The sequence below is a fragment of the Spinacia oleracea genome, chromosome 3 (assembly GCF_020520425.1).
Source record: "Spinacia oleracea cultivar Varoflay chromosome 3, BTI_SOV_V1, whole genome shotgun sequence".
Lineage (NCBI taxonomy): Eukaryota > Viridiplantae > Streptophyta > Magnoliopsida > Caryophyllales > Amaranthaceae > Spinacia > Spinacia oleracea.
In genome coordinates, this window is record NC_079489.1 from 9868825 (window position 1) to 9892805 (window position 23981).

The 23981-nt window shown below is 38.7% G+C and overlaps 5 protein-coding genes across 5 annotated transcripts; 3 read left to right on the plus strand and 2 right to left on the minus strand.

Moving 5' to 3' along the window:
• Window positions 1-86: 86 nt before the first annotated feature.
• LOC110802018 (LRR receptor-like serine/threonine-protein kinase RGI5) lies at window positions 87-2155 on the minus strand. The gene is made up of 2 exons (XM_056841170.1): window positions 1899-2155; window positions 87-1780 (listed from the first exon to the last, which is right to left on the minus strand). The coding sequence occupies exons 1-2, from the start codon at window positions 1903-1905 to the stop codon at window positions 195-197; spliced, it is 1593 nt and encodes a 530-aa protein (XP_056697148.1). The 5' UTR covers window positions 1906-2155; the 3' UTR covers window positions 87-194.
• A 242-nt stretch (window positions 2156-2397) lies between these two features.
• On the plus strand, window positions 2398-4307 carry LOC130469464 (uncharacterized). The gene is made up of 2 exons (XM_056838797.1): window positions 2398-4053; window positions 4144-4307. Exons 1-2 carry the CDS (start codon window positions 3708-3710, stop codon window positions 4305-4307), a joined length of 510 nt encoding a protein of 169 aa, XP_056694775.1. The 5' UTR covers window positions 2398-3707.
• A 4954-nt stretch (window positions 4308-9261) lies between these two features.
• LOC110802019 (uncharacterized) lies at window positions 9262-11324 on the minus strand. The gene is made up of 2 exons (XM_022007446.2): window positions 10615-11324; window positions 9262-10528 (listed from the first exon to the last, which is right to left on the minus strand). The coding sequence occupies exons 1-2, from the start codon at window positions 11322-11324 to the stop codon at window positions 9262-9264; spliced, it is 1977 nt and encodes a 658-aa protein (XP_021863138.2).
• A 1741-nt stretch (window positions 11325-13065) lies between these two features.
• LOC110802037 (1-aminocyclopropane-1-carboxylate oxidase homolog 1) lies at window positions 13066-16585 on the plus strand. Its single transcript, XM_022007472.2, has 3 exons — window positions 13066-13742; window positions 14996-15317; window positions 16129-16585. Exons 1-3 carry the CDS (start codon window positions 13198-13200, stop codon window positions 16372-16374), a joined length of 1113 nt encoding a protein of 370 aa, XP_021863164.1. The 5' UTR covers window positions 13066-13197; the 3' UTR covers window positions 16375-16585.
• A 1151-nt stretch (window positions 16586-17736) lies between these two features.
• LOC110802009 (1-aminocyclopropane-1-carboxylate oxidase homolog 1-like) lies at window positions 17737-23328 on the plus strand. Its single transcript, XM_022007436.2, has 3 exons — window positions 17737-18348; window positions 22118-22439; window positions 22750-23328. Exons 1-3 carry the CDS (start codon window positions 17825-17827, stop codon window positions 23014-23016), a joined length of 1113 nt encoding a protein of 370 aa, XP_021863128.1. The 5' UTR covers window positions 17737-17824; the 3' UTR covers window positions 23017-23328.
• The last annotated feature ends 653 nt before the right edge of the window (window positions 23329-23981 follow it).

Consider the following 23981-nt stretch of genomic DNA (forward strand, 5'->3'; position numbering starts at 1 on the left):
AGACATTATCTTTTTTTTTCATTTTTGGAATATCAGATTTTTGATAAGAGTGAAAACAATTATAAATAAACGTAATTTTCCTTGTTTAAATAAAAAAGTAGAGGAATCTCAATGCACATTAATTAGTTGTTAATAAACGTGCAAAAAACTAAACGTAAAGAAAAAAAGAAACAGATGGAATACCTCTTAATAAATTAAAAACGTCTATACTTGTTACATGCAGAGAGTGGCACACCGCAAAGACCATAGTTACCCAAAAATGCAGAAAGAGGAAAATTACCCTTGTGTCCCGGGATTTCTCCACTTAGTTTATTTCTTAAGACGTCAAACACTTGTAAATTGTTCAAATTTATCACTTTCCTTGGAATACTTCCACTTAAGTAATTGTGGGCCATGGCAAGCACTCGCAATCGGGTCAAGTACCCAATAGACTTGGGTATTTGCCCACCCAATGGATTATTTGACAAGATTAAAGAACTAATCCTCTTCATGGCTCGCTTATTTCCAATATTTTTATCAATAGGACCTGTGAACATGTTGTTTGAAACATCGATGGCCTCATAATATCCTAGTCCTTGTGATTTGTGAGCAATCTTATCAAAAATAAAATCTAAAGGACCTGAGAATTTGTTTGAGTGAAGATCAAGATCTGAGATTTGTAAAAGTTTCTTAAATTCTTTTGGAATGGTAGAGTAGAATTTATTACGAGATACGTTAAGGTACCACAACTCGCTCATGTTCCCTATCCATGTAGGCAATTTGCCTGTGAGTTCATTACTCGATAAGTCCAGATAAATTAATGATGATGACATATCAAAAAATTGGGGTAGTTCGCCTTGGATCCCTGTTTGGGCTAACATTAGATAAGATAGTCTAAACTTGGACAACCAACTTGGTATTTTCACTAAAGTAAGTGGATTGTACGACAAATCAAGTACATATAATAAATCCTTAAGTTTAATGAGTTGACGGGGGATTGGGCTAACAAGTTGATTTCTCGACAAATCTAATTCAATGAGGCTCTTTAGATTGCCAAAACTTGTTGGTATTTGGCCAAAAAATCGATTTCTAGAAAAAATCATGCGGTGTAACGTAGAGAGTTGCCCTAGACTTGATGGTAAACGACCCGTGATCATATTGTTTTCTAAGCGAATGTGTACAATTTTTGAAAGATTGCCAAGGGAATTTGGTAAAACACCGGTTAATTTATTGTTACTAAGATCTAGGTATTGCAAAGAAACTAGACGTCCTATTGAAAATGGGATAGATCCAGTGATTTTGTTTTGGTCAAGGGACAAATCTTCTAATTGCGATAGTTTACCTATAGAATCGGGTATATTTCCAACAATACGATTCGATGATAAAAGCAAGTGTGTAAGGCTTTTTAGTTTGCCAATATTGTAAGGAATTTTTCCGGAGAGTTGGTTGTACTGGATTGAAAGCTTAGTTAGTAAAATCTTGTTAACAATGGAAGATGGGATTGTCCCGGAAAATTGATTTTCCGATAAATCTAATTCCAAAATCGATGTCAATGGTTGAAAGACGGAGTTAGTTAGGGTGCCATAGAGGCTATTTTGGCTAAGATGGAGCTTTTTTAACTTATGAAGACCCATAAGAGAAGAGGGTAGTGAACCATTTAGCTGATTAATGTTTAAGAAAATATTGGTTAAATGAGACAACTTACCTAGTTGAGAAGGAATGGGACCACTTAACTCCCTAAGGCCACTAAGGTCAAGGAGTTGAAGAAAGGTAAGATTACCGAGGAAAGGGGAGAGCGTACCTGACATGAGAGAACGGCGATGTCAATATCATAGATGTATTACAAAATACATATCAGCCAACAAAATGACAAAAAAGCACTAAAAAGAAACGCCATTTTAGGGAAAGGGAAAGCGTACCTTTCATGAAGGTACCTAAAGTAGAGCCAGAGCGAGAAATGTTTACTACTCGTCCGTTAAAGGGGTCACAACCAACACCCTCCCACGCGGTGCAACAATCTGTTATTGGGAGCCATGTATGGAGTAGTTGCGATGGGTCGTAAGTGATTCTATGCTTGAAGTCGAGCAACGCTTCTTTGTCTATAGCGTCACAAGATTCTACTAATAATTGAAAAGAATACGTGTTTACTATGAGTATGATATATATGAGAGGGACAAGTGTTTATGCCAAAATTCGTATGGGGGCGACTTTCGGCTAGGGTCGACACTAACTAAGCAAAGAATCAACGACACAAATAAAGAGGCACGACACAGAGGAGTGTTGACGCGGAAAACCCAGGAACAAGGTAAAAAACCGCGGATAGCTATGAGGCTATCAATCCACTAAGTATTCTATATGATTGTGTATGCTTTTCTTTCTGAGAATCGATAACTAAAATCTCAAGTACAATAATGAATCATGAAACAGTTTATAACTTAAGAGTTTCGGTGCTTGAGTGAACGTGGCTTGCTTATCATTATCTTCGTCCTTTTATAGGGTATTCTCAACGGTCTAATCGGTTGAGAAAATCCCACAAAGATAGGAGTATCTTCATCACACGTCTCTTCAGCCTTCAACTGCTTCCGCGCTTCTCGCGTGAGTCTTGGACTCGTTCTTGCTAGCTTGACGGCGCTGCCTATCATGGGCTTTAGGTCAACTTATCTTCATCAGCCCGTTTCTCGAGGACGCGTCTCAGTTGCTTGTACTTTGTCGCCTGTCCTTCGTCGGCTATACCTCGTTGTATGATGCTACGTCGGACGTATCTCCCTGGAGCTGTGTTTACCTGCGACACGATATGACCTGGCTGACACGACATGACCAAACGTTAGAACGGTTATGTCGTTAGTCCATAAAGTGGGATAACAGTTTGCCCCCAATTGTGAATTTGCGGAGTCACACAAAGCAAAAGAAACAATTCAAATTAAAAAACCGTCTTCAACTGCCTAGTTCGTGGGATAAAACCGTTCAAAATTCTAGAGTAATAAATACCAATTCACGACATGCAATAAAGTTCTTCACACCAAGTTTTTCAAAAAATTTCTAGATCCGAAAGCAGGAGAGAGAAGAGGGAGAAAGCGAAGTCGATTTTCGCACTGAGTTTGTTCGATTTTCAGGTAAAATTTGCTTTCTTTTTCGATTTCCTTGTAGATTTTTGTAAGTGAGATGGGTAGATCTAAGTCGGTTGTAGCGAGAGGAAAGGGGGAGTCGGGTTCCACTCGGGTTAAGTCCCTTAACCCGATATATTCTACTGTGGTGGATCCGACGGCTTTTGTTGAACTTGCTGGTTTGCCGCCGTCGGCGGAAGTGAAGATTCCCGGCTCGGATGAGGAAGCCTTTGACTGTCCAGAGGGGTATGTGGTTATGTATGAGTATCCGTTCACAATTGGCTTCAAATTTCCTTTCACTCCTCTAGTTAGGTCCTTTATCGAGGTTTTCCATTTGAGTCCGGGTCAGTTGATGCCCCAGATATGGCGGGTTTTCACGGTGGTGCATGGAGTTACTGCGAACTGGCGTACGCCGTTTGACCTGTCTGATTTGATGTACTCTTACGACCTAGCACTGCAGAAGTGTTGTAGGTATACCTTGGTTACGAAGAAGGGGAAGACGAACTTAGGTGTTGGTTTAGGTGTGAACGACAGGGGTTGGCAGAGTCGTTTTGTCTTTGTAGGCAAAGATTCTCTGGGAGATAAAGGGCGGTTTCTGGTCGAGGGATGGACGATGGAAGGTAAATGTGTCGTTTTATCTTTGTTTCTCGTCGTTTTACTGAACGTCGCCTTACTTGGTTTTGTTTTGCAGTTGTCAAGGCGTCGTCGTTGACTGAGTTGAACGCTGATTCTGAGGATAAGTATCGGAAGTTCTTGGGTTATTCTGTCGAGGATAGGTCTTTCAGTCGCGACGGAGAGTTTTTAGACGAGCAGGAGGTGGACCGGTCAGGCGACGTCGCCGAGGAGGAGGAGATAGACGAGGGATCAGGTCAACTGACTCGTCGTCGGAAAAGGTTGGATTTGCTTGAGGAGGTAGTGGCAAACTCGTCGTCCGCCGAAGGTGAAGTAGGTGATATGGCTGACAACTCAGGTATTTGTCGTTTGTTTATTTCGGGGTTTGTATATATTTTTGTTTTTGTTTTGGATAATGTTTGACCTTTATTTTTTGTATTGGGTGTAGAGCATACTCTTTCGTCTCGGCCTGTGTCGAGGATGTCTCAGAGCGAGATTCAGGAGCGTGCAAGGAAGCGACTTAGGTCGTCCTCGACTTCTGGTGGACGAGGTATGACGGTTGTACCTCGGTTTTCTGCGATAGGTTCATGGCCGAGACGCCTGTCGTCATAGGAGCCGAAGGCTTTCATCCGATTGCTTCGTCGTCGCCTTCACAGCCGTTCAAGGCGTCGTCTGCTGCTGTCGACGTTAGTAAAGTGTCTACTTCGTCGGCCAAGAAGCGACCTGTCGAGACGGATCCTGTCGAGGATACGGTTATCACTTTGCCCCAAGCTTCTTGGGTGATGAAGAGGCGTCGGTTATATGGCCTTTCGCTGATCGCTTGATCTTGCCTACGACGTATCGACGATACCACGAGGTGGATCCTCTTCCTGTCGCGTCGGACGCCGCTGAGCTTAGTCTGCGGGTGAGTTTTATTTAGTTTTTTTCTTCTTTTTTGTTTGTGAAAGGCGTATGTTGTGTAAATCTGTTTTGGCATTGGTTTTGCGCAGGCGTCGCAGGCTGCCTTGGCTGTACGTAGGCAGTGTTCGTTGCTGTGCGACGAGGTGACGAATGCAAGGCAGCTGACGGCGACGGCGAAGAAGGCGGCCGCGTCGTGGGAAGCGAAGTGGAAAGCTGCTGAGAAGAAGGTCGTGGATCTTGCTGCGGTGATTAAGGCCAAGGGTGATCAATTGAAAGGTAAGGATAAGCAGTTAGCCGACGTGGCTAAAGATCTGGAGAAAGTGAAGGAGGAGTTGACCTCGACGACAGAGGAATTGGATGGATTGAGGAGCTTGTACGACGCCCTGCAGGAGGAGGCGAAGGACGTCGAGGCTCTTGCTATATGGAGGACGCGGGCGCAGATGATGTATTCCTGCCTGATTGGGGAGACTAGCCTTTGGCCGTGTCAAAAGGAGGTGGATGACTATCTGGCTAATGGCGGTACCATGGCTGACCTGTCGGTGCCCGTGGTATATTCGGAGGAGTTGGCGAAGACGGCTGACACTGCTAGTACTGAGGCGACGGAGGTGGATGCGGCTTTGTTGGTGGTGAGTGCGCCTGTTCCGGACCAAGAGGGGGAGGTTTTAGCTGTTGGGTGCGAAGAGGAGGCCCTTGCCGTCGTTTCTCAAGACGAGACGGTGGACGTGGCGTCGGTGGAGGTGCCAGTCGTGCCCCCAGAGCAAGAGCCGGAGCAGGAAGTCGTGGTCTCTACTCAGGAAGAAGGGATGTAATAGTTTGTAGTTTTCGAATTTTCTGTTGGTTTTTGTGTTTTGTTGGTGAACTTCTTTACTCGTCGTCGATGGCGGCGACGAGGTGGTTTGGATGACTTGTGTTTTGTTTTTGTGTTTGGAATGTTTTTATTCGTCGTCGGTAGTGGCGACGCTGTGTGTGGATAATGTTTAGTGTTTGAAATTTCGGAAGTCGTGGCCTTAGGGGTCGCGCGTCGTGTGTGTTAAGTTTGTTTTTCTTTATGGTTATCCCGTTGCGTTTTGATGTCTTAGTTTCGTGTAGCAGATGCTTTGCAAGTAATAAGTATTGAACCGACTGATGTGTAAAATCATACCTGCGTTGTTACTTCGTTGTCTCTTGCGGTCTCGCTCTGAGTCGTACGTTGTTGCTTGTGGATGTCATTCGTCGTGCGTCTTGCATTCTGCAAAAGAAAACAGGGGTCGCTAGGAGGATTGGCCGTTGGGGATGCCAACGGCCCTCCGATGCCTAAGTCAGTAATGGTTTTTAAAATAAAACGATAAAGAAAAGTAAAGACGACGATGCGGCGACTGATAAAATTGGTTACGACGAGATTTCAAAAATGGTAGAGTTTAAGATGTGTTGCGTTCCAGCTTCGGGGGACCGACTTGCCATCTTTGGTAATGAGTCTGTATGCCCCCTTTCCGACGATTTTGTCGATCAAGTACGGTCCTTCCCAAGCTGGTGCTAACTTACCCGCGTTCAATTCTTTCGTGTTTTGAAATACTCTGCGCAGTACCCAATCTCCTTCTTTGAACATTTTCACTTTGACATTTTTGTTGAAGCACTTTGCCACGATTTGTTGCTGTGACGCCATCCTTATCAATACTGCTTCCCTGAGATCTTCTGTGTTGTCGAGGTTTTCGCTGAGTTCTACGTCGTTTTGCTCTGGCGTCATGAGTCCATATCGTGCACTGGGCAGCGTCACTTCAGGGGGAAGTACCGCTTCGCACCCGTAAACGAGTGAGAAGGGAGTCTGTCCCGTCGCCGTCCTAGGCGTCGTCCTGTTGGCCCATAGGATGGATGGCAATTCTTCTGCCCATCGCCCCTTCTTGTCGTCCAACCGCTTTTTCAGCGACGCGATGATCGTTTTGTTGCTGGATTCCGCCTGTCCGTTTGCTTGGGGGTATCTGGGCGTCGACGTCTTTAGCTCGATGTTCCATGTTTTGCAGAAAGCTCTTGTCTTGTCGCTGATGAATTGTGATCCGTTGTCGCAGATGATTTCTGACGGTATTCCGAACCTGCATATTATGTTAGTCCATATGAACGAGCATACCTCTTTGTCCCTTACTTGTTGGAACGCACCTGCTTCTATCCACTTGGAAAAATAATCTGTTAGGGCTAACATGAAGACCTTTTGTCCTGGGGCGACGGGCAATTTGCCAACGATGTCCATCCCCCATTTCATGAAAGGCCACGGAGTTAGGGTTGGATGCAAGAATTCGGATGGTTTATGTGTCATACCTGCGTGTCGTTGGCACTTGTCGCACTTGGATACGTACCTCATGGCGTCCTTAAGCATTGTTGGCCAATAGTATCCATTTCTTTTGATTCTGGTTGATAAGCTTCGTCCTCCTTCGTGTCCTCCGCATTCTCCTTCGTGGTATTGTTTCAATAGCGTTTCCCACTCGATCTCTTCGGCACATCGCATCAACATTCCGTTTGCTGATCGCTTAAATAGTACGTCCTGCAAAATAACATATCGTGAAGCTTTGAAAAGTATCTTTCTGGCGTCTAGCTTGTCGTCGGGTAGAGTTTCGTGCTTTAGGTAATCGAAGATGGGTTTGGTCCAACTGTCTGTGTTTAAGGTTGATAGGACGAGGCTGGCGTCTTGTGGTATGTCTTTTTCGACGGCGGGCGATAGTAGGTGCACTAGAGGTATGGTCGAGAATGGTGATTTTCTGAGTGCGGATCCTAGGTTGGCAAGGGCGTCGGCTTGCGTGTTTAGGTCTCTTGGGATTTGTTTGATGGAGAAGGGTTTGAATTTGGAAGTTAACTCTTTTGCTTTCTCGAGATACAAGGTCATTTTTAGGTCTTTAGCTTCGTAGTCGCCGTTAATCTGGTTGACGATTAGTTGTGAGTCACTGAAGATGTTGAGTCCGCTTGCCCCTAATTCCATAGCTAACGTCATTCCGGCGATTAGCGCCTCGTATTCTGCTTCGTTGTTAGTTGCTTTGAAGTCGCAGCAGATTGCCTGTGCTATCATGTCCCCTTGTGGTGACTTCAGTACGACGCCTAAACCTGCACCACGAAAGTTAGATGAGCCGTCGACGAAGAGTGTCCATATTTCTTCTATGTTGTTGATGAGTTTGACTTCGTCGTCTGCTATTCTCTCTAAGTCGGGGCTGAAGTCTGCCACAAAATCTGCTAGAGCCTGCGACTTTACAGCCGTCCTTGGTTGATACTTGATGTCGAACCTTCCTAGTGCCATTGTCCACTTCTCCATTCGACCTGTCAGTTCTGGCCTACGCATCACAGACTTGATTGGATAGTTAGTCATCACCACTATTTGGTGAGTTTCAAAATAATGCCTTAGTTTTTTGGCTGCGGTAACGAGTGCTAAGACGAGTTTTTCGAGGGAGGAATACCTGGTCTCTGCTTCCAGTAGTGACTTACTGATGTAATAAATGGGTAGTTGTTGTGCTTCGTCTTCTCGAGCTAGGACCGCGCTCACTGCCGTCGAGCTAACGGCTAAATAGAGTTGTAAGACTTCTCCTTCTTTTGGCTTGGATAGGAGGGGCGGCGACATCATGTATTTTTTGAGGTTCTGCAGGGCTGCTTCGTGGTCGTCGGACCAGTTAAACCCCTTGTTTTTGCGTAGGACGTCGTAAAATAATCGGCACTTGTCCGACGACCGTGATATAAAACGGTTCAGTGCCGCCACTCTCCCTGTCAAGCGTTGTACCTCTTTTATGTTCCGCGGGGATTGAATGTTGATGATCGCGCGCACTTGGTCGGGGCTGGCCTCGATTCCTCGTTGGGTGACGATGTAACCTAAGAATTTTCCTGCGGACACTCCGAAAGAACATTTAGTCGGGTTAAGTTTCATACCGTACTTTTTTAGTATGTCGAAGGATTGTCGTAGGTGTTCCACGTGATCGTCAGCCTTCCTCGATTTCACCAGCATGTCGTCAATGTATACCTCCATTGTGTCTCCGAGTTGGTCTTTAAACATCTTGTTGACTAATCTTTGGTACGTCGCACCTGCATTTTTAAGACCAAAAGGTATGACTTTATAACAATAAATTCCTCTATCCGTTACAAAAGATGTTTTTTCCTGGTCGTCTGGGTGCATAAGGATTTGGTTGTATCCTGAGTAGGCGTCCATGAATGTGAGTAGCTCGTGTCCGGCTGTGGCGTCGACCAGGGCGTCGATGTGCGGCAGAGGGAATGGGTCCTTGGGGCAAGCTTTGTTGATATCTGTGAAGTCGATGCAGACTCTCCATTTTCCGTTCTTTTTGCTGACGACGACGACGTTTGCTAACCAGTCTGGATATTTGACCTCTCTGATCTTCCCTGAATCTATCAGGTTTTGTACTTCTTCGTCTATGATTTTATTCCTTTCGGGTGCGAACTTACGTCGTTTCTGTTTTACCGGTTTGAAGCTGGGGTCGACGTTGAGCTTGTGGGTAATCACGTCTGGGCTAATTCCTGTCATGTCCTCGTGTGACCAAGCGAAACAGTCCGAGTTTTCTCTTAGAAACGACACTATCTGACTTTTGATGTTGTCAGGCAGTGAGGCTCCGATCCTTATGACTTGGTCTGGCTTTGTCTGGTCTAGTACTATCTCGTCGATTTGTTGGTCGTCGGGGTCGTCCGACGTCGACCCTGGCTGTAATTGCTAGATGGGTGACTTGGATGGTTTCAGTGCTGTCTCGTAACATTTCTTCGCATCCCTTTGCTGCCCTTTGATTTCCATGACCCCCCACTTGGTTGGAAATTTGATTGATTGGTGATATGTTGATGGCACTGCCTTCATTTTGTGGATCCATGGTCGTCCTAGGATGACGTTGTACGCTGATGGACAATCGACGACGTTGAACTTGGTCATCATGTTGACGCCTTCTGCGTATGTAGGCAGCGATATCTCTCCTACCGTCCGTAGTGCTTCCCCACTGAACCCTACCAGGACTGTTGATCTCCTTACTATGTTTTTCTCTTCTAATCCCATTTCTTGTAGTGCTTCCAAGAACAGTACGTTGGCTGAGCTTCCGTTGTCGACCAGTATCCTTTTGATCAATGCGTTCCCTATTGGGAGCGATATTACCAACCCGTCGTGGTGCTCCCGCTGTGTATCTACAGAATCTGAATCGTCGAAAGTAATAGCCATTGCGGTCAGGGACCTGTGTAGTGCGACCTCGTCTTCGGTTTGTCCCTCTTCTACGGTCTCAGATTCTCCCCTGTTAATTTTTTTAGCTGCAGAAGAGGTTAGTCCACAAATATCTGAACCACCGGAAATAACATTTACCACTTTATTGAACGGTGGTGGGTCTGGTCGCTCGCTGCTTGTCGCTGGGCCGGGCAGGGTGGTTTGCTCTTTGGAAAATGTTTCTTTTCCCTTGTCGCTCAACAGTTCCTTTAGATGCCCCCGTTTCAGGAGGTATGCGACTTCCTTTCGGAGGGAGATGCACTCCTCGGTTGTGTGTCCGTTGTCGCGGTGGAAGTCGCACCATTTGCTCATGTCCTTCATGGAGTCCGGTCTGTCGTTCTTCCGGGGCCATCTGACTGTTCCACCTACATTTTGAAGGGCGTTCACCACACCTCCAATGTCGACGTTGAAGCCGTAGTCGGAGATGTTGGGGTGTTCGACCCGCTCGTTCCTGTAAACATTGTTAGTATCATAATACTGATTGACACTTTGTACCTGGTTTTGCCGAACATACGGTTGGTGTCGCCAATTGTTGTTCCTTGGGGTGTACGATCTTCTGTCGCTGCTGCCCCCCGTCGATCGTTGAGATGCTGTTCGGATAACCTCGTCGTCTTCGATTCGCATCTGGGCGGTGGCCCTTGATCGCACCTCTTCGAAAGTTGCACAGGGGTATTTGGTTATTTCCCGGTATAGCTCCGAATTGGGGATGAGGCCTCTCTTGAACGCCTCAATAGCAGTCCTGACATCACAATTTTTTATACCAATTTTTTCACAATAAAACGGTTAAAATAATCGCGTACCGACTCGGTTGGCCCTTGAACCAACCGATAGAGATCACTGGTTTGTTTTTCTAACTGGCGACTGCTGGCGAATTGTTGATAGAAGGCGTTGATGAGGTCGGACAAACAGGAGATGGATCTGGGAGGGACGTTCGTGAGCCATTCCAAAGCTGCTCCATCAAGGGTGCCGCCGAATGATTTGCACATAACAGGTTCCACTAGGTCGTGCGGAATCCCGATCTGCCACATGCGCTGCTTGTAGAAGTTGACGTGCCTATAGGGGTCGGATGTCCCGTCGTACAGGGTGGTCCAGGTTGGGAGCTGGAGTGTGTGCGGAACTGTCACTCTAGCGATCGCTTCGCAGAACGGCGACGCGGCATATCCGTCGGTCGGCTCGGTCTCCACTGGTGTAGGTGCCCCGGGGAACCTGGTCATCAACTTCATCAGGCGGGAATAGTGCTTTGTCATGCGTGCATCCATCTTGTTCAGGCGTTGGGTCACCGGATCGGGAGCTTCTTTGTCTTCTTCCTCACGGGTTTCCTCCTCATCGTCGGTCACGTCTTCAAAGTCATCGGGCATCTCGAACGTTAGCTTTTTTGGCTTCCCACCTTTGTAGCGGGACTGGTGCTTGTTGCTCTTTACAGATTCGAGCTCTTTCTGGAGGGTTTCATTGGATGCCCTCTCTTGGGCTAGTTCGGCTTGGGCTTTCTCGTAAGCCGCCTTCATCTCTGCGATCGTCATCTCTCCAGTGGTCATGGTGAGAGGGGTGCTTTTGTGTAAAACCTAGTTAATGTCCCCACAGACGGCGCCAAACTGTTTATGCCAAAATTCGTATGGGGGCGACTTTCGGCTAGGGTCGACACTAACTAAGCAAAGAATCAACGACACAAATAAAGAGGCACGACACAGAGGAGTGTTGACGCGGAAAACCCAGGAACAAGGTAAAAAACCGCGGATAGCTATGAGGCTATCAATCCACTAAGTATTCTATATGATTGTGTATGCTTTTCTTTCTGAGAATCGATAACTAAAATCTCAAGTACAATAATGAATCATGAAACAGTTTATAACTTAAGAGTTTCGGTGCTTGAGTGAACGTGGCTTGCTTATCATTATCTTCGTCCTTTTATAGGGTATTCTCAACGGTCTAATCGGTTGAGAAAATCCCACAAAGATAGGAGTATCTTCATCACACGTCTCTTCAGCCTTCAACTGCTTCCGCGCTTCTCGCGTGAGTCTTGGACTCGTTCTTGCTAGCTTGACGGCGCTGCCTATCATGGGCTTTAGGTCAACTTATCTTCATCAGCCCGTTTCTCGAGGACGCGTCTCAGTTGCTTGTACTTTGTCGCCTGTCCTTCGTCGGCTATACCTCGTTGTATGATGCTACGTCGGACGTATCTCCCTGGAGCTGTGTTTACCTGCGACACGATATGACCTGGCTGACACGACATGACCAAACGTTAGAACGGTTATGTCGTTAGTCCATAAAGTGGGATAACAACAAGTTTTGTGTAGTTTATCATGATTTTGTTGTTTGAGAAAATGAAGGTTTGATTCTAGCATAGAATCGATCTTGTGTGTTTTATGGGGAGATCAATAGATCATGCATTGATTGTAGAACGTGGGATTTGTTACACAAGGGACTACAATACTACTAGTAGATGATGTTTATTGTAGTTTTATGCAAGGGGGTATATATACTTTTTAGCTTAGTCAATTTTATTCATGTATTGTTTAATTCTACTAGGTAGCTTCTAGATGGATTTCAAAAGTACAACTATTTGATTAAGAGTAGTTTCACAAAATTTTAAGTGCAAATTGTTCGTTACTCCGATCTCTCCGTTCATTAATACTTGTACCATTAACGACACGACGGGAAATCCCGTCGTTGAAGGCCATTAATCGTTGATTAATGACGGGATTTCCAGTCGCGAACCTGTCATAAAAGGGGTCGTCGTAAATGAAAAATCCCGTCGTTAACTCGTCGTAAAAGACATTTGCAACTGTTGTTCCCGTCTTTGTTTGGTTGTTAACCCCGTTGCAAAAGGTTTTTGCGACGGGATTTTTAACCCGTCGTAATTAAGTTGTCGTTAAAGATACAAATTCTTGCAGAATACTATTGCTTAGAGCAAGATTAGCGCTAGTATAAGCTAAGACTTCCACATCATCTTTTTATTTATTTTCAATTAATCAGATTCTTGTTGAGACCCTTTCAGACTTAATTAATTCTTTCACTTCACCCCTCGTACTCATTCAAGACTCCTCAAACTTATGAAAATAATAAAATAAAAAAGAATAAATAATATTAATTAATAATTGGTCTCATGTTCAAATCTCCCTCCTTAACCCGGAAATAATTTGTATACTGCTTGTACTTCATTCCCACCCATTCCCAAAAAAAAAAAAAAAAAAAAAAACTTTAGCCATCAAACAAGACCAATAATGTTAATATTCATTTTAAATTATGAGTAGTTGGTACTTAAAGTTTGAAAGCTAATCTATTAAATTTCATAAACTTCATCCATTTATTTGGATAACAAAGTCATAAAAACTCCATTTCCTATGTTCCTCCATTACAAATTCATTTATCAAAAAATTCAACAAAAGATTTGTAAGAAACAAAAAAAAAATGAGTATCCAAACTACTCTCAATAAAACCAGAACTGCAGATTATGATCGAACAAACGATCTGAAGGCGTTCGACGAACGAAAAACAGGAGTTAAAGGGTTAATTGATGAAGGATCAAAGAATATTCCCAATATATTTGTTAGACCACTCGAGGATCGTTCCAAAGATTTAGGTACTTGTCCTAAAAATTTAAGTGTTCCCATTATAGATTTAGCTCATGTTCATAATCATACCAACGAAGCAACAACAACAGAGGTTGCGAAATCGATTGTTTCGGCATCAGGGAAATGGGGTTTTTTTCAAGTTGTAAATCATGGGATTTCTGTAGAATTGCTAGAAAGAATGATTGAAGGAGGTCGAAGTTTTCATGAGCAAGACGATGTGAATAAGAAATTGTTTTATAGTCGAGATAAGTCGAAGATTGTGACGTTTAATTCTAATTATGATTTTTATAAATCAAATGCTGCTAATTGGAGGGATAGTTTGTCTGTCAACACTGTTTTTACTGGTGAAGTTTATCCTCATGAGCTTCCTCCTGTTTGCAAGTGAGTTTTTTAATTAACTTTTTTTTTTTCCACTTATTCGGAGCCGTTCGGTATCATAGTCCGTTTCCAGTTTTATTTTTTGTTTTAGTTATCTTGTTACTGTATTTTTTGCTAAAGTATTGATTAATTTGAGCAATTGAAAATTAAGCCTACCGGCCTAGACATTGATCGAAATGTTAAAGAGATTGAGGAAAATTTTAAGTGATAGAATTAATTTTAGTTGGAGCTAAAAACTGACATAATCAGAATTTTATAAATACATTAAAATATCCTACGAATATAAATTTTATTAGTAAGATCTGAAATGAAATTAGATAAGCTTGATTGAGTTGGAAAAAGCTAGCAAAATCAGATTTGTCCAGAATAATGAGATGAAAACAAGTGAACAACCCTTAGGTGTCAAAAACAATTCAAGTCTATTTCAAGCATGAGAGAGTTCAAGATAACAAACACGTGTTAGCCTTGGTGCGCGGGTGTGTCTGAGAAAATCACTTTTCAATGGATTTTTATTGGTCGTTTTTACATAAGTAATTTCATATTGGATTAAAATTTAAATCTAAAATATCAAATGATATTTGAATTTGAAATTTTAGACCACCACAGCCAAGGATTTCATACTCTGAGAATATATGTAGCCATTTTGCTAGTTCTAGACTCCGTAGAATGGACGGATGACCAAAAGAAGACCAGTGGGCTACTAAAAATAAGGTGGAAGAACAGAGCCTCGATGGACTTGTTTTTGGATTGAATAGAATTAGGTCATTCATTAAAGGATAGTTCAATTCAATCAAATTGGTCAAAGATTAACGATATCACTCCATAAAAAGACACCAATGCACATTAAAGATCGATCCAAAATCTACTATTACCTCTGTTTCATAAAGATATTTACAGTTACTATTTGCACAATATTAAGACAAAAGTAGAAAAATTAGTTAAAATGTAATAAGGAAAATGGAAAAAGTAAAGAAATGTGTAAAAATGTAGATGACCGTAAAAAAAATGAATAAAGTAAGAGAAAGTGAATGAAAAATTGTAAATATTGTGGGGGTAAGAATGGTAAGGTAGTAAATTTTCATGTTCGAAAATAGAATAAAACAAAGTGTAAAGAACATTATGAAACAGACTAAAACGAAAAATGTAAAGATCATTTTGAAACGGAGTAGTAGTAGTCATTTGTTGTTGTTGCCCTTAATCATTTGGTTATTTTCATTTCTTGAAACGTGTTGCTAAAATGTAGATTTAATTTGCAGGGATGTGATAGTGGAGTATATCGACCATGTCATTAAACTAGGTGATCTAATACTAATGTTGTTATCAATTGGGCTTGGACTAAAACCAGACTATCTAAAACAAATGGAAAGTACAAAAGCTTGGAACTTTGTTTGCCATTACTATCCAATGTGTCCAGAGCCAGAATTAACTTTAGGCACCAGCAAACACGCCGACGCCTCCTTCATTACAATACTTCTACAAGATCAAATTGGTGGTCTACAAGTTCTTCATGAAAATCAATGGGTTAATGTTGAGCCCGTTAAGGGTGCCTTGATTGTCAACATTGGTGATGCACTTCAGGTTTGATCCGTTTCCCTTGTTAATAACTAATCATTGTCATAGTATACCGTTGAAGTTATCCTATATGATAGAATATCATGTATGACAATAGAGTTATGTTATATTGATATGTGATATCAGTCTATAATAAGAAACCTATGAAGTGTAGAATATCTAGTTTATATAGGCACGTGTCGGGCCGTGTAGATCCATGTGTCGGCCATGCGTGCTTCGTGTCCTAATGGGTCGCGCCTACAACGTGCCAAATGAAAGTCGTGTGTGTCGGGCTTGTGTCTCTCTTCCATAAATGTGGCTCATACACGGCCTGTTTCACATACCGTGTTGGGCCGAATTGTGCTAGTGGGCTCCAATATTAATTTTAGGTTCTTTTTATTAATTGATTAAAATCAAATATGTCGATGTGTGGGCCAACCCGTCATGCTCATGTCGGATTCGTGCCAATTTTCTAAAATGATGTCATGCACGACCCATAGCCCATCATCCTGCCTCTTTCGTCGTGCTAGGGTTACAACGGGATAATGCTATGCTAGACTTTGCCGGGCTTGGGCAATCCTTTTGTCAGCCCGGGCCATGTCCAACTCTAAATAAAGGCGTATGTCCATGAATAATATGAGACACTCAAATATACATTCTTCATTAATTTAGCATATACGATGATTTGAGGTGTTACATATATGTTAGTGAGTCGAGTCGAGTCTGAGTCAAGTTTGAAATTGTTCTAGGATAAGTGGTGTATCACTTGTATGTATCATTTTTCTATTTTCGATCGCAGTTGCATACTAAAGTATTAACTTGAATTATCTGTGTGCAGATTGTATCAAATGACAAGCTCAAAAGTGTATATCATAGAGTGATTGCAAAAAGTATTGGGCCAAGGATTTCTATTGCTTTCTTTTTGAAAGGCCTTTTTTCGTCTCCGAAGTTGTATGGCCCAATTAAGGAACTATTATCGAAAGAAAATCCAGCTCTTTATAGAGAATTTACTTTGGAGGAGTTCCTTACCCACTTCATCACTAGACCACTTGATCAACCAGGAATTGACCATTTCAAACTCTGATCACGACAATGAATTTTCGTACTCCCTTAGTCCTTTTTATTCTTCATATCTAGATAAAAAAAGTCAAAGTAAGAAGAACAAATAGAGACGAAGGGAGTTGATATTCAAGAAGTCGGAAGACTTGATAGATATATCTTGATTTCAGCATGTATGTAATCAAATAGATAATTTGTTGGCATTGTCCAATGATAAATGTTACTAGTTTTTGTCTCGTGCGGCATGTTACCTATGTATTATGGATAATTTTGAAAAAAATTAATAAAAAAATGATGCATTTGGAGTGTGATAAAATTGAACCGTAAACAAATACGAAGTAAAATCAATCGTATGGAAAAGGATATAAAATCATAACATGAAGGCGGAAAAGAAGGAAAGGATGTATAAAGAGGACTAGAGAAGAAAATGCATTATGGTTTTTTTAATAAGACTACAAGATTTCAATTTTTTTTAATTTCCTCCTCGATTTCAAACGGGAAGAACAAAAAGAAACGGAGTAAGTATGAAGTATTTTAGGTAATTTTGCTTATCTCCATTTAACTCCGCTAGATGCATGATATCACAATAACTTATACTGAAGGCATGTATATGATGATGGGTCATGTATTCAAACTCATTTGTAATTTGCATTGCCCTCCTTACTCATTTTCAACAAAAAAAATTAATATTGAAGCCGATGTAGTACATCGACCACATTATGTCTTTAAGGATCGTTCTCGCCATCGGATGAAACATGAACTTATTAAACCTGAATGCCTGATTGGACTTAATTATACCTAATTGATCTGATAAAAACCTGATTATAATGGATAAATTAAAATTGAGAGAATCAACTAATGTGAAATTAACTGATTGGTACTTTTCGTTTTCTTTATTCGTACTGAGCAGCCGTAGTATTATATTGGGCCGCCGGATTACGTGGTACTTTCCAATCTCCAATTTCAATTTTTTCTAAATGATCCACTAACCCTTAGAATACATAAAGTATTTACTTTGTGAAAAAACACGAAATACCTGTTTTTTCTTAGGTAAAAGGAAGTGTTCTATTAGACAGGAATCTTGTAAAGGTTAACTCTGTTTATCGGGTTAGATACTTTTAGAGTAGTGAAATAGTAAGAGAAATTGTCTTTTAAAGTGTCTTTAATGGGGATTGAACCTCAATCTTTTAGTTGAAAGGACAATTATTTTCACTAAATTAAAACATTATTTAACGCAAGTTGGATTATACATGAGCACTATGCACCTAAACAAACATGTATCATTTGGTGCTACAAAATACTTTTAATAAGGTAACTTTTTTAATTATTTACAATAGCCAATCAAAGAACACAACTTGTTGCATCTATAAGCCAATATAAAGGAGTCTTAGTGCAATTGTGCTAACTCTTACTCTAACATTACCTCCATTTCAATTTGCTCTTCCACCAAAAACTCAACGAGCAACAGAACAACCATGCTTGAAACACAAACTAGTCACGATCGAGTTACCGATCTCATGGCGTTCGACGAAGGAAAAACCGGGGTTAAAGGCCTAGTCGATGCAGGAACAACAAGTATTCCTACCATTTTTGTTCGGCCACACGAGGATCGATCCAAGGATTTTAGTCCATGTCCTCAAAACATAAGTGTACCCGTCATAGACTTTACTCATGTTAATGAAAGTATCGATCGAAAGACAAAGATTGTAGAAGAAATCATGTGTGCATCAAAGAAATGGGGGTTTTTCCAAGTGGTAAATCATGGGATTCCTTTGGAATTGTTAGAAAATATGATTGATGGAACTCGAATGTTTCATGAACAAGATGTTGAGGCTAAGAAGAAGTTCTATAGTCGCGATTTCAAATCGAAGAAGGTTGCTTATTTTTCTAACCATGATTTGTATGATTCAAATGCTGCAAATTGGAGGGATAGTTTGTTTGTTAACACTTTATATACTGCTGGTGAAGTTGATCCTCTTGAGTTGCCTCCCATATGCAAGTAAGTGACTTCTCTTTTTGTTACATACTTCCTCCGTCTTTTAATACTCGCAACGTTTGTTAGTTTCACGCATGTCAATGCACAACTTTGTTCATTTATATCTTAAACTCTCTTTATGCAAAAATGATAAAAAGTTGATATTTTGAAAATACACATTGAGACGAATCTAACAAGATCTCACATGACTATGTTTTATCTTATATAAAAAACACCAAGAATAATCAAAGTAGATTATATGAATAGTGTTAAAAATCCAAACGTTGCGAGTATTGAAAAACGGAGGAAGTACATTAGAGCTGTCAAAAACTGACCCGACCCGAGAAACCGACCTGAAATGACCTGGATTTTTAAGGACCCGGACCCGACCCGATACCCGAAATTTTGTTAAAATAGGAAACCCGTAACCCGACCGTATCCAACCCGTTAAAACCGAAGACCGATTTCGACCCGTTAATGCATGACCCGGACCCGAACCTGATACCCGACCGAAATATAACCGATAACAAAACTAAGTCAGCTTACCCGACCGAAAAATGACCCGAACCGATTTAACATCCAACCCGATGTCAACCCGAAACCGATTATAACCCGATGAAACCTGTTATTGACTCAATTCGTGACAACCCGTTACCTGAATTTACATGACCTGTTGACAACCCGATTTGTCATTTACCTAATTAAATAATAACTTAAATCAAGTTAATATTTTTTTTTTTAATTACCTAATCTAGAACAAGTGAAAAGCGTGAAACCAAATTTAACCAAATTTATAAAAGTTAATTATAAGGTTAAAACTTGACTAATCCTGATAGCTATCGTACCCGGTCTTAACACGTGTCCGATAATGAACCCGACCTGAATTTTAACCGACCCGGTAATTATCCGATCCGAACTTGACCCGACTCGTTAAGATCCGAACCCGTAATTGTGCCCGACTAGAAAAAGACCCGACCCGAACCCGACCCGAACCCGACCTATACCGAAATGGAAAAATAACCCGACATGACCCGATAAATTTTCAACCTGACCGAACCCGACCTGAACCCGACTTGCACTCGGTGATAAAATGACCCGACAAGACCCGACCATATCATGACCCGAGACCCGAGATGACCAGACCCGGACCCGACTCGAGTAACCGTTTTGACAACTCTTAAGTACATAAGTAGAGTTTATTATGTTTCTGTTTCACAATAGATGCAACATTCTATTTTTTACACTATTCATTTGCTAATTTTGATCACATTTATTAGTAATACATAAAGACAAATTTTGAGTTTTCAATTGTTGTTGGGTTAAGGCCCTGAACTGAACTGAACTGAATGCTCCTGAACTGAACTGAATTGAACTGAACTTCACAGAATATATTACCGAAATAAATAATAAATAATAAATGATAAATGATAAATGATAAATGATAAATGATAAATGATAAATGATAAATGATAAATGATAAATAGTAAATAGTAAATAGTAAATAGTAAATAGTAAATAGTAAATAGTAAATAGTAAATAGTAAATAGTAAATAGTAAATAGTAAATAGTAAATAGTAAATACTACCTCCGTTCCTAAATGATCTTTACGGTTACTATTTGCACGGTAATTAAGGAATTTTGGTGAACATGTGATGGTGGGGTAACAAATGGAAAATGAGTGGCTATAAATTGTCCAACAATGTGAGTGGGTGAAAACTAATATTAAAGTATTGTGAGTAGGTAAGTTATGGTGGGCCAAATAAGAGTAAAAATGGAATAAAGTAGGAGTGTAAAGAACTTTCAGGAACGGACTAAAACGGAAAGCGTAAAGAACTTTTAGGAACGGAGGTAGTAGTAAATAATAAATAATAAATAATAAATAATAAATAATAAATAATAAATAATAAATAATAATAATAAATAATAAATAATAAATAATAAATAATAAATAATAAATAATAAATAATAAATAATAAATAATAAATAATAAATAATAAATAATAAATAATAAATAATAAATAATAAATAATAAATAATAATAATAAATAATAAAAATAATAAATAATAAATAATAAATAATAAATAATAAATAATGAATAATAAATAATAAATAATAAGTAAAAATAATAAATAATAATTAATAAGTAACAAAAATAAATAATAATTAATAAATTATAATTAATAAATAATTAATAATAAATAATAAATAATAAGTAACAATAATAAATAATAAATAATAAGTAATAATTAATAAGTAACAAAAATAAATAATAAATAATAAATTATAATTTATAAATAATAATTAATAATTAATAAATAATTAATAATAAATAATAAATAATAATAATAAAAAAAAAATAAGTAACAATAATAAATAATAAATAATAAGTAATAATTAATAAGTAACAAAAATAAATAATAAATAATAATTTATAATTAATAAATAATAATTAATAAATAATTAATAATAAATAATAAATAATAATAAAAAAATGTTAACTAATAACTAAAGAATAATTATTAATTAATAACTAAATAACTATATAATAAATAATAATAATAATAATAATAATCAGTAATTGATTACTCAATAATTACATTAAAATATAAATATAAATAATAATTAATAATAATTCATATTCAATAACTAATAACTAAACAATTAATAACTAATAATCCGAAATTAATTAATAAATAATTAGTTATAAATAATAATAATAATAATAATAATAATAATAAGTAATATAGTAATATAAATATAAATAATAAGTAATATAATAATATAAATATAAATAATAAGTAATACAATAATATAAATAATAATATAAGTAATATTAGTAATAATAATAATAATAATAATAATAATAATAATAATAATAATTATTATTATTATTATTATTATTATTAAATTAAATTGAATTGAATTAAACTGAATTAAACTGAACTGAACTTAATGCTCCTGAACTGAACTGAACTGAACTGAATGCTCCTGAACTGAACTGAACTGGATGCTCCTGAACTGAAATGAACTGTCAAATAAGTCCTGAAACTGAAATTAAGCCAAAAAGAACAAGGCCTAACTTATATCTTCAAAATATTTGATTTTTGTAATTTTATATTAACATTTAATTAAATATAGAAAGTCAAAATGATACATCTATTGTGCAACGGAGGAAGTATTCACCTAATGTGATCTGGTCTACTCTGAATTTTCTAATTGGTTGTGTAAGCTAGTCTTGTTTGAAAATAATTTCTAATCTTGTTTGATCACCTTATTTGAGTATTTGACTAACGTTTTACCATGTTTGTCCGTTAATGTACAAGAAAAAAAAAAAGTTATCAAGTAGGCTTTGTTATATTTGTCTTTGTATTTTCCAAATATCTAATTTTTAATTTATTTTTTTTTGCAAATTGAAATTAAAGGTATATTGCAATAAAAAAAAATAATGAAGATTATCTGATTTGGTTTGATTTGAATTTTTCTGGTCTGGTTTTAAAAGGAATAACTATTAAGAAATAAAAAGAAAAGGTAAAGAAGGTAAAATGAGAGTAAAAATCATCAAAATAAATTACGATCTATTATTACTAGCTTTATAATTAATGAGTTCTTGGTTTAAAGGTTAAAACTGAAATTATGTGTACAAATGTATAGGTCGCGGGCTCAAATTAATCCTTCTTCCCTTATTTGTAACTTATAATCCCCTTATGGCTCATTCGCACCAAAAACAATAATACTAGTATAGTGGTTTTATTTACTTTTAACAACTTACCACTTTTAATTGTTATTTTTCAGGGATGTGATATTGGAGTATGTAAACCATATTTTTAAGCTTGGTGATCTCATACTTATGTTACTATCAATGGGTCTTGGACTCAAACCAGAACATCTGGGAGAACTAGAAAGTACTAAAGGTTGGGGACTAATTTGTCACTACTACCCTGCATGTCCAGAGCCACATCTAACTTTAGGAATCAATGGACATGCTGATATCTCATTCTTCACAATACTATTGCAAGATCAAATTGGTGGACTCCAAGTTCTTCATGAAAACAAATGGGTTACTATTGAGCCTATTACTGGTGCCTTGATTGTTAACATTGGAAATGCACTTCAGGTTTTTTTCTTCCCTTTCTCGTAATTAACAGTATGTTTGGATAGCTATCGTAGAGAGAAATGGAGAGGATCGGAGGAGAAAAAAGGAAAAAGAAGCGAGGTAAGGGGAAGGAAGATGCAAGCTGAGCTGAACTGAGTTTGCATTGTCCTTCCAAATCTTTTCTCTGGCCTTCCAAAAAAAGGAAGATAAATCCCCTGGTTTCTCTTCCCCGCCTTACCTTCTATTCTTTTATCTACCAAAACATAACGTAAAAGTTTAAGTTGATTATTTTAATGTTTACACTAAATTTGTTTTTCAATTATGCATGCAGATTATTTCTAATGACATGCTGAAGAGTGTCTATCACAGAGTGATTGCGAAAAATGTTGGACCAAGGATTTCTATTCCGTTGTTTTTCAACGGTTTTTTCTCATCTAAAAAGATATATGGTCCGATTACGGAACTAACATCTGAAGAAAATCCGCCCATATATAGGGAATTCACACTTGAAGAGCTTCTTACTTACTTCTTCTCCAGGTCTCTTGATGATCTAGGAATTGATCATTTCAAATTGCAGTGTTCTGAAGATGGCAATTAAGTTTAAAGTAACTTGGGATGATTTTAAAACCTTGAATATAAGTGCCTAATAAATAACCTTAATTGAGAGGCTTTGGTTTGCTAGATTTTTCCCCAAATGAGCCACAGAGGCATTATTATAATTTATAAATAGAGATTAAGGAATTTGAAATTGTGACTTATCATACACAGGTTCTCAATCTTTACTAGTTACTATGTTGTATGTCAAGATATTATAAGTGGTTTGTATTGCTATATGAATTTACAAGTACTTATGCATTGTACGCGATGCGTGTATGACATTTTATATGAAAATTGTAATTTTATAAAAGAATTGTCATATTTGCTAGATAAATGGATATATATTCTTTTTTTTTTTTTTTTTTTGATGATCTTTTCTAGAAATAGATAATAGAAAAGAAAATCATTTAAGAAAATTTAGAACTTTAGTGGATATAATATGCAAGTGATACATACGTCACATTTTATAAAAAAAAATTGTTTTTTTTTAATAAGGAAAGAAAACTCAGGCGGATTACAATGACTCCGGGTAAATAAAATACTTCTTGTAGAATAGAACGTACAATGAAACTACGCTCTAACCTCATACTACCCCAGCCCCAGTTCCAAGTAAACTTGATGAATAGACTTCAAACATTGACGATTAGCCGAACGGTTTATGATGACGCTCCATCCTCCGAAAGAACGCAAACCCGAAATCCGACACTACACTTACTTACACTATAGAAAAAAAAATTATGCTAACTCTATACTATAAATTTGTTTTTGAGGGGATGAGATTTTGTTCAGTCGGTAATGGGGCAGGTTAAGTTAAGCCCATGGTCTCACTAAGGCGCTTACATTCTTTATGATATTGGTTTGATATATGGGTTATATGTAATGTAGACATGGCGAAACAAAGCCCAAATCCGGTTATCCGATTCGATACCTAATTTTGACCAAAACGACGATCCAGATTTAACCTGA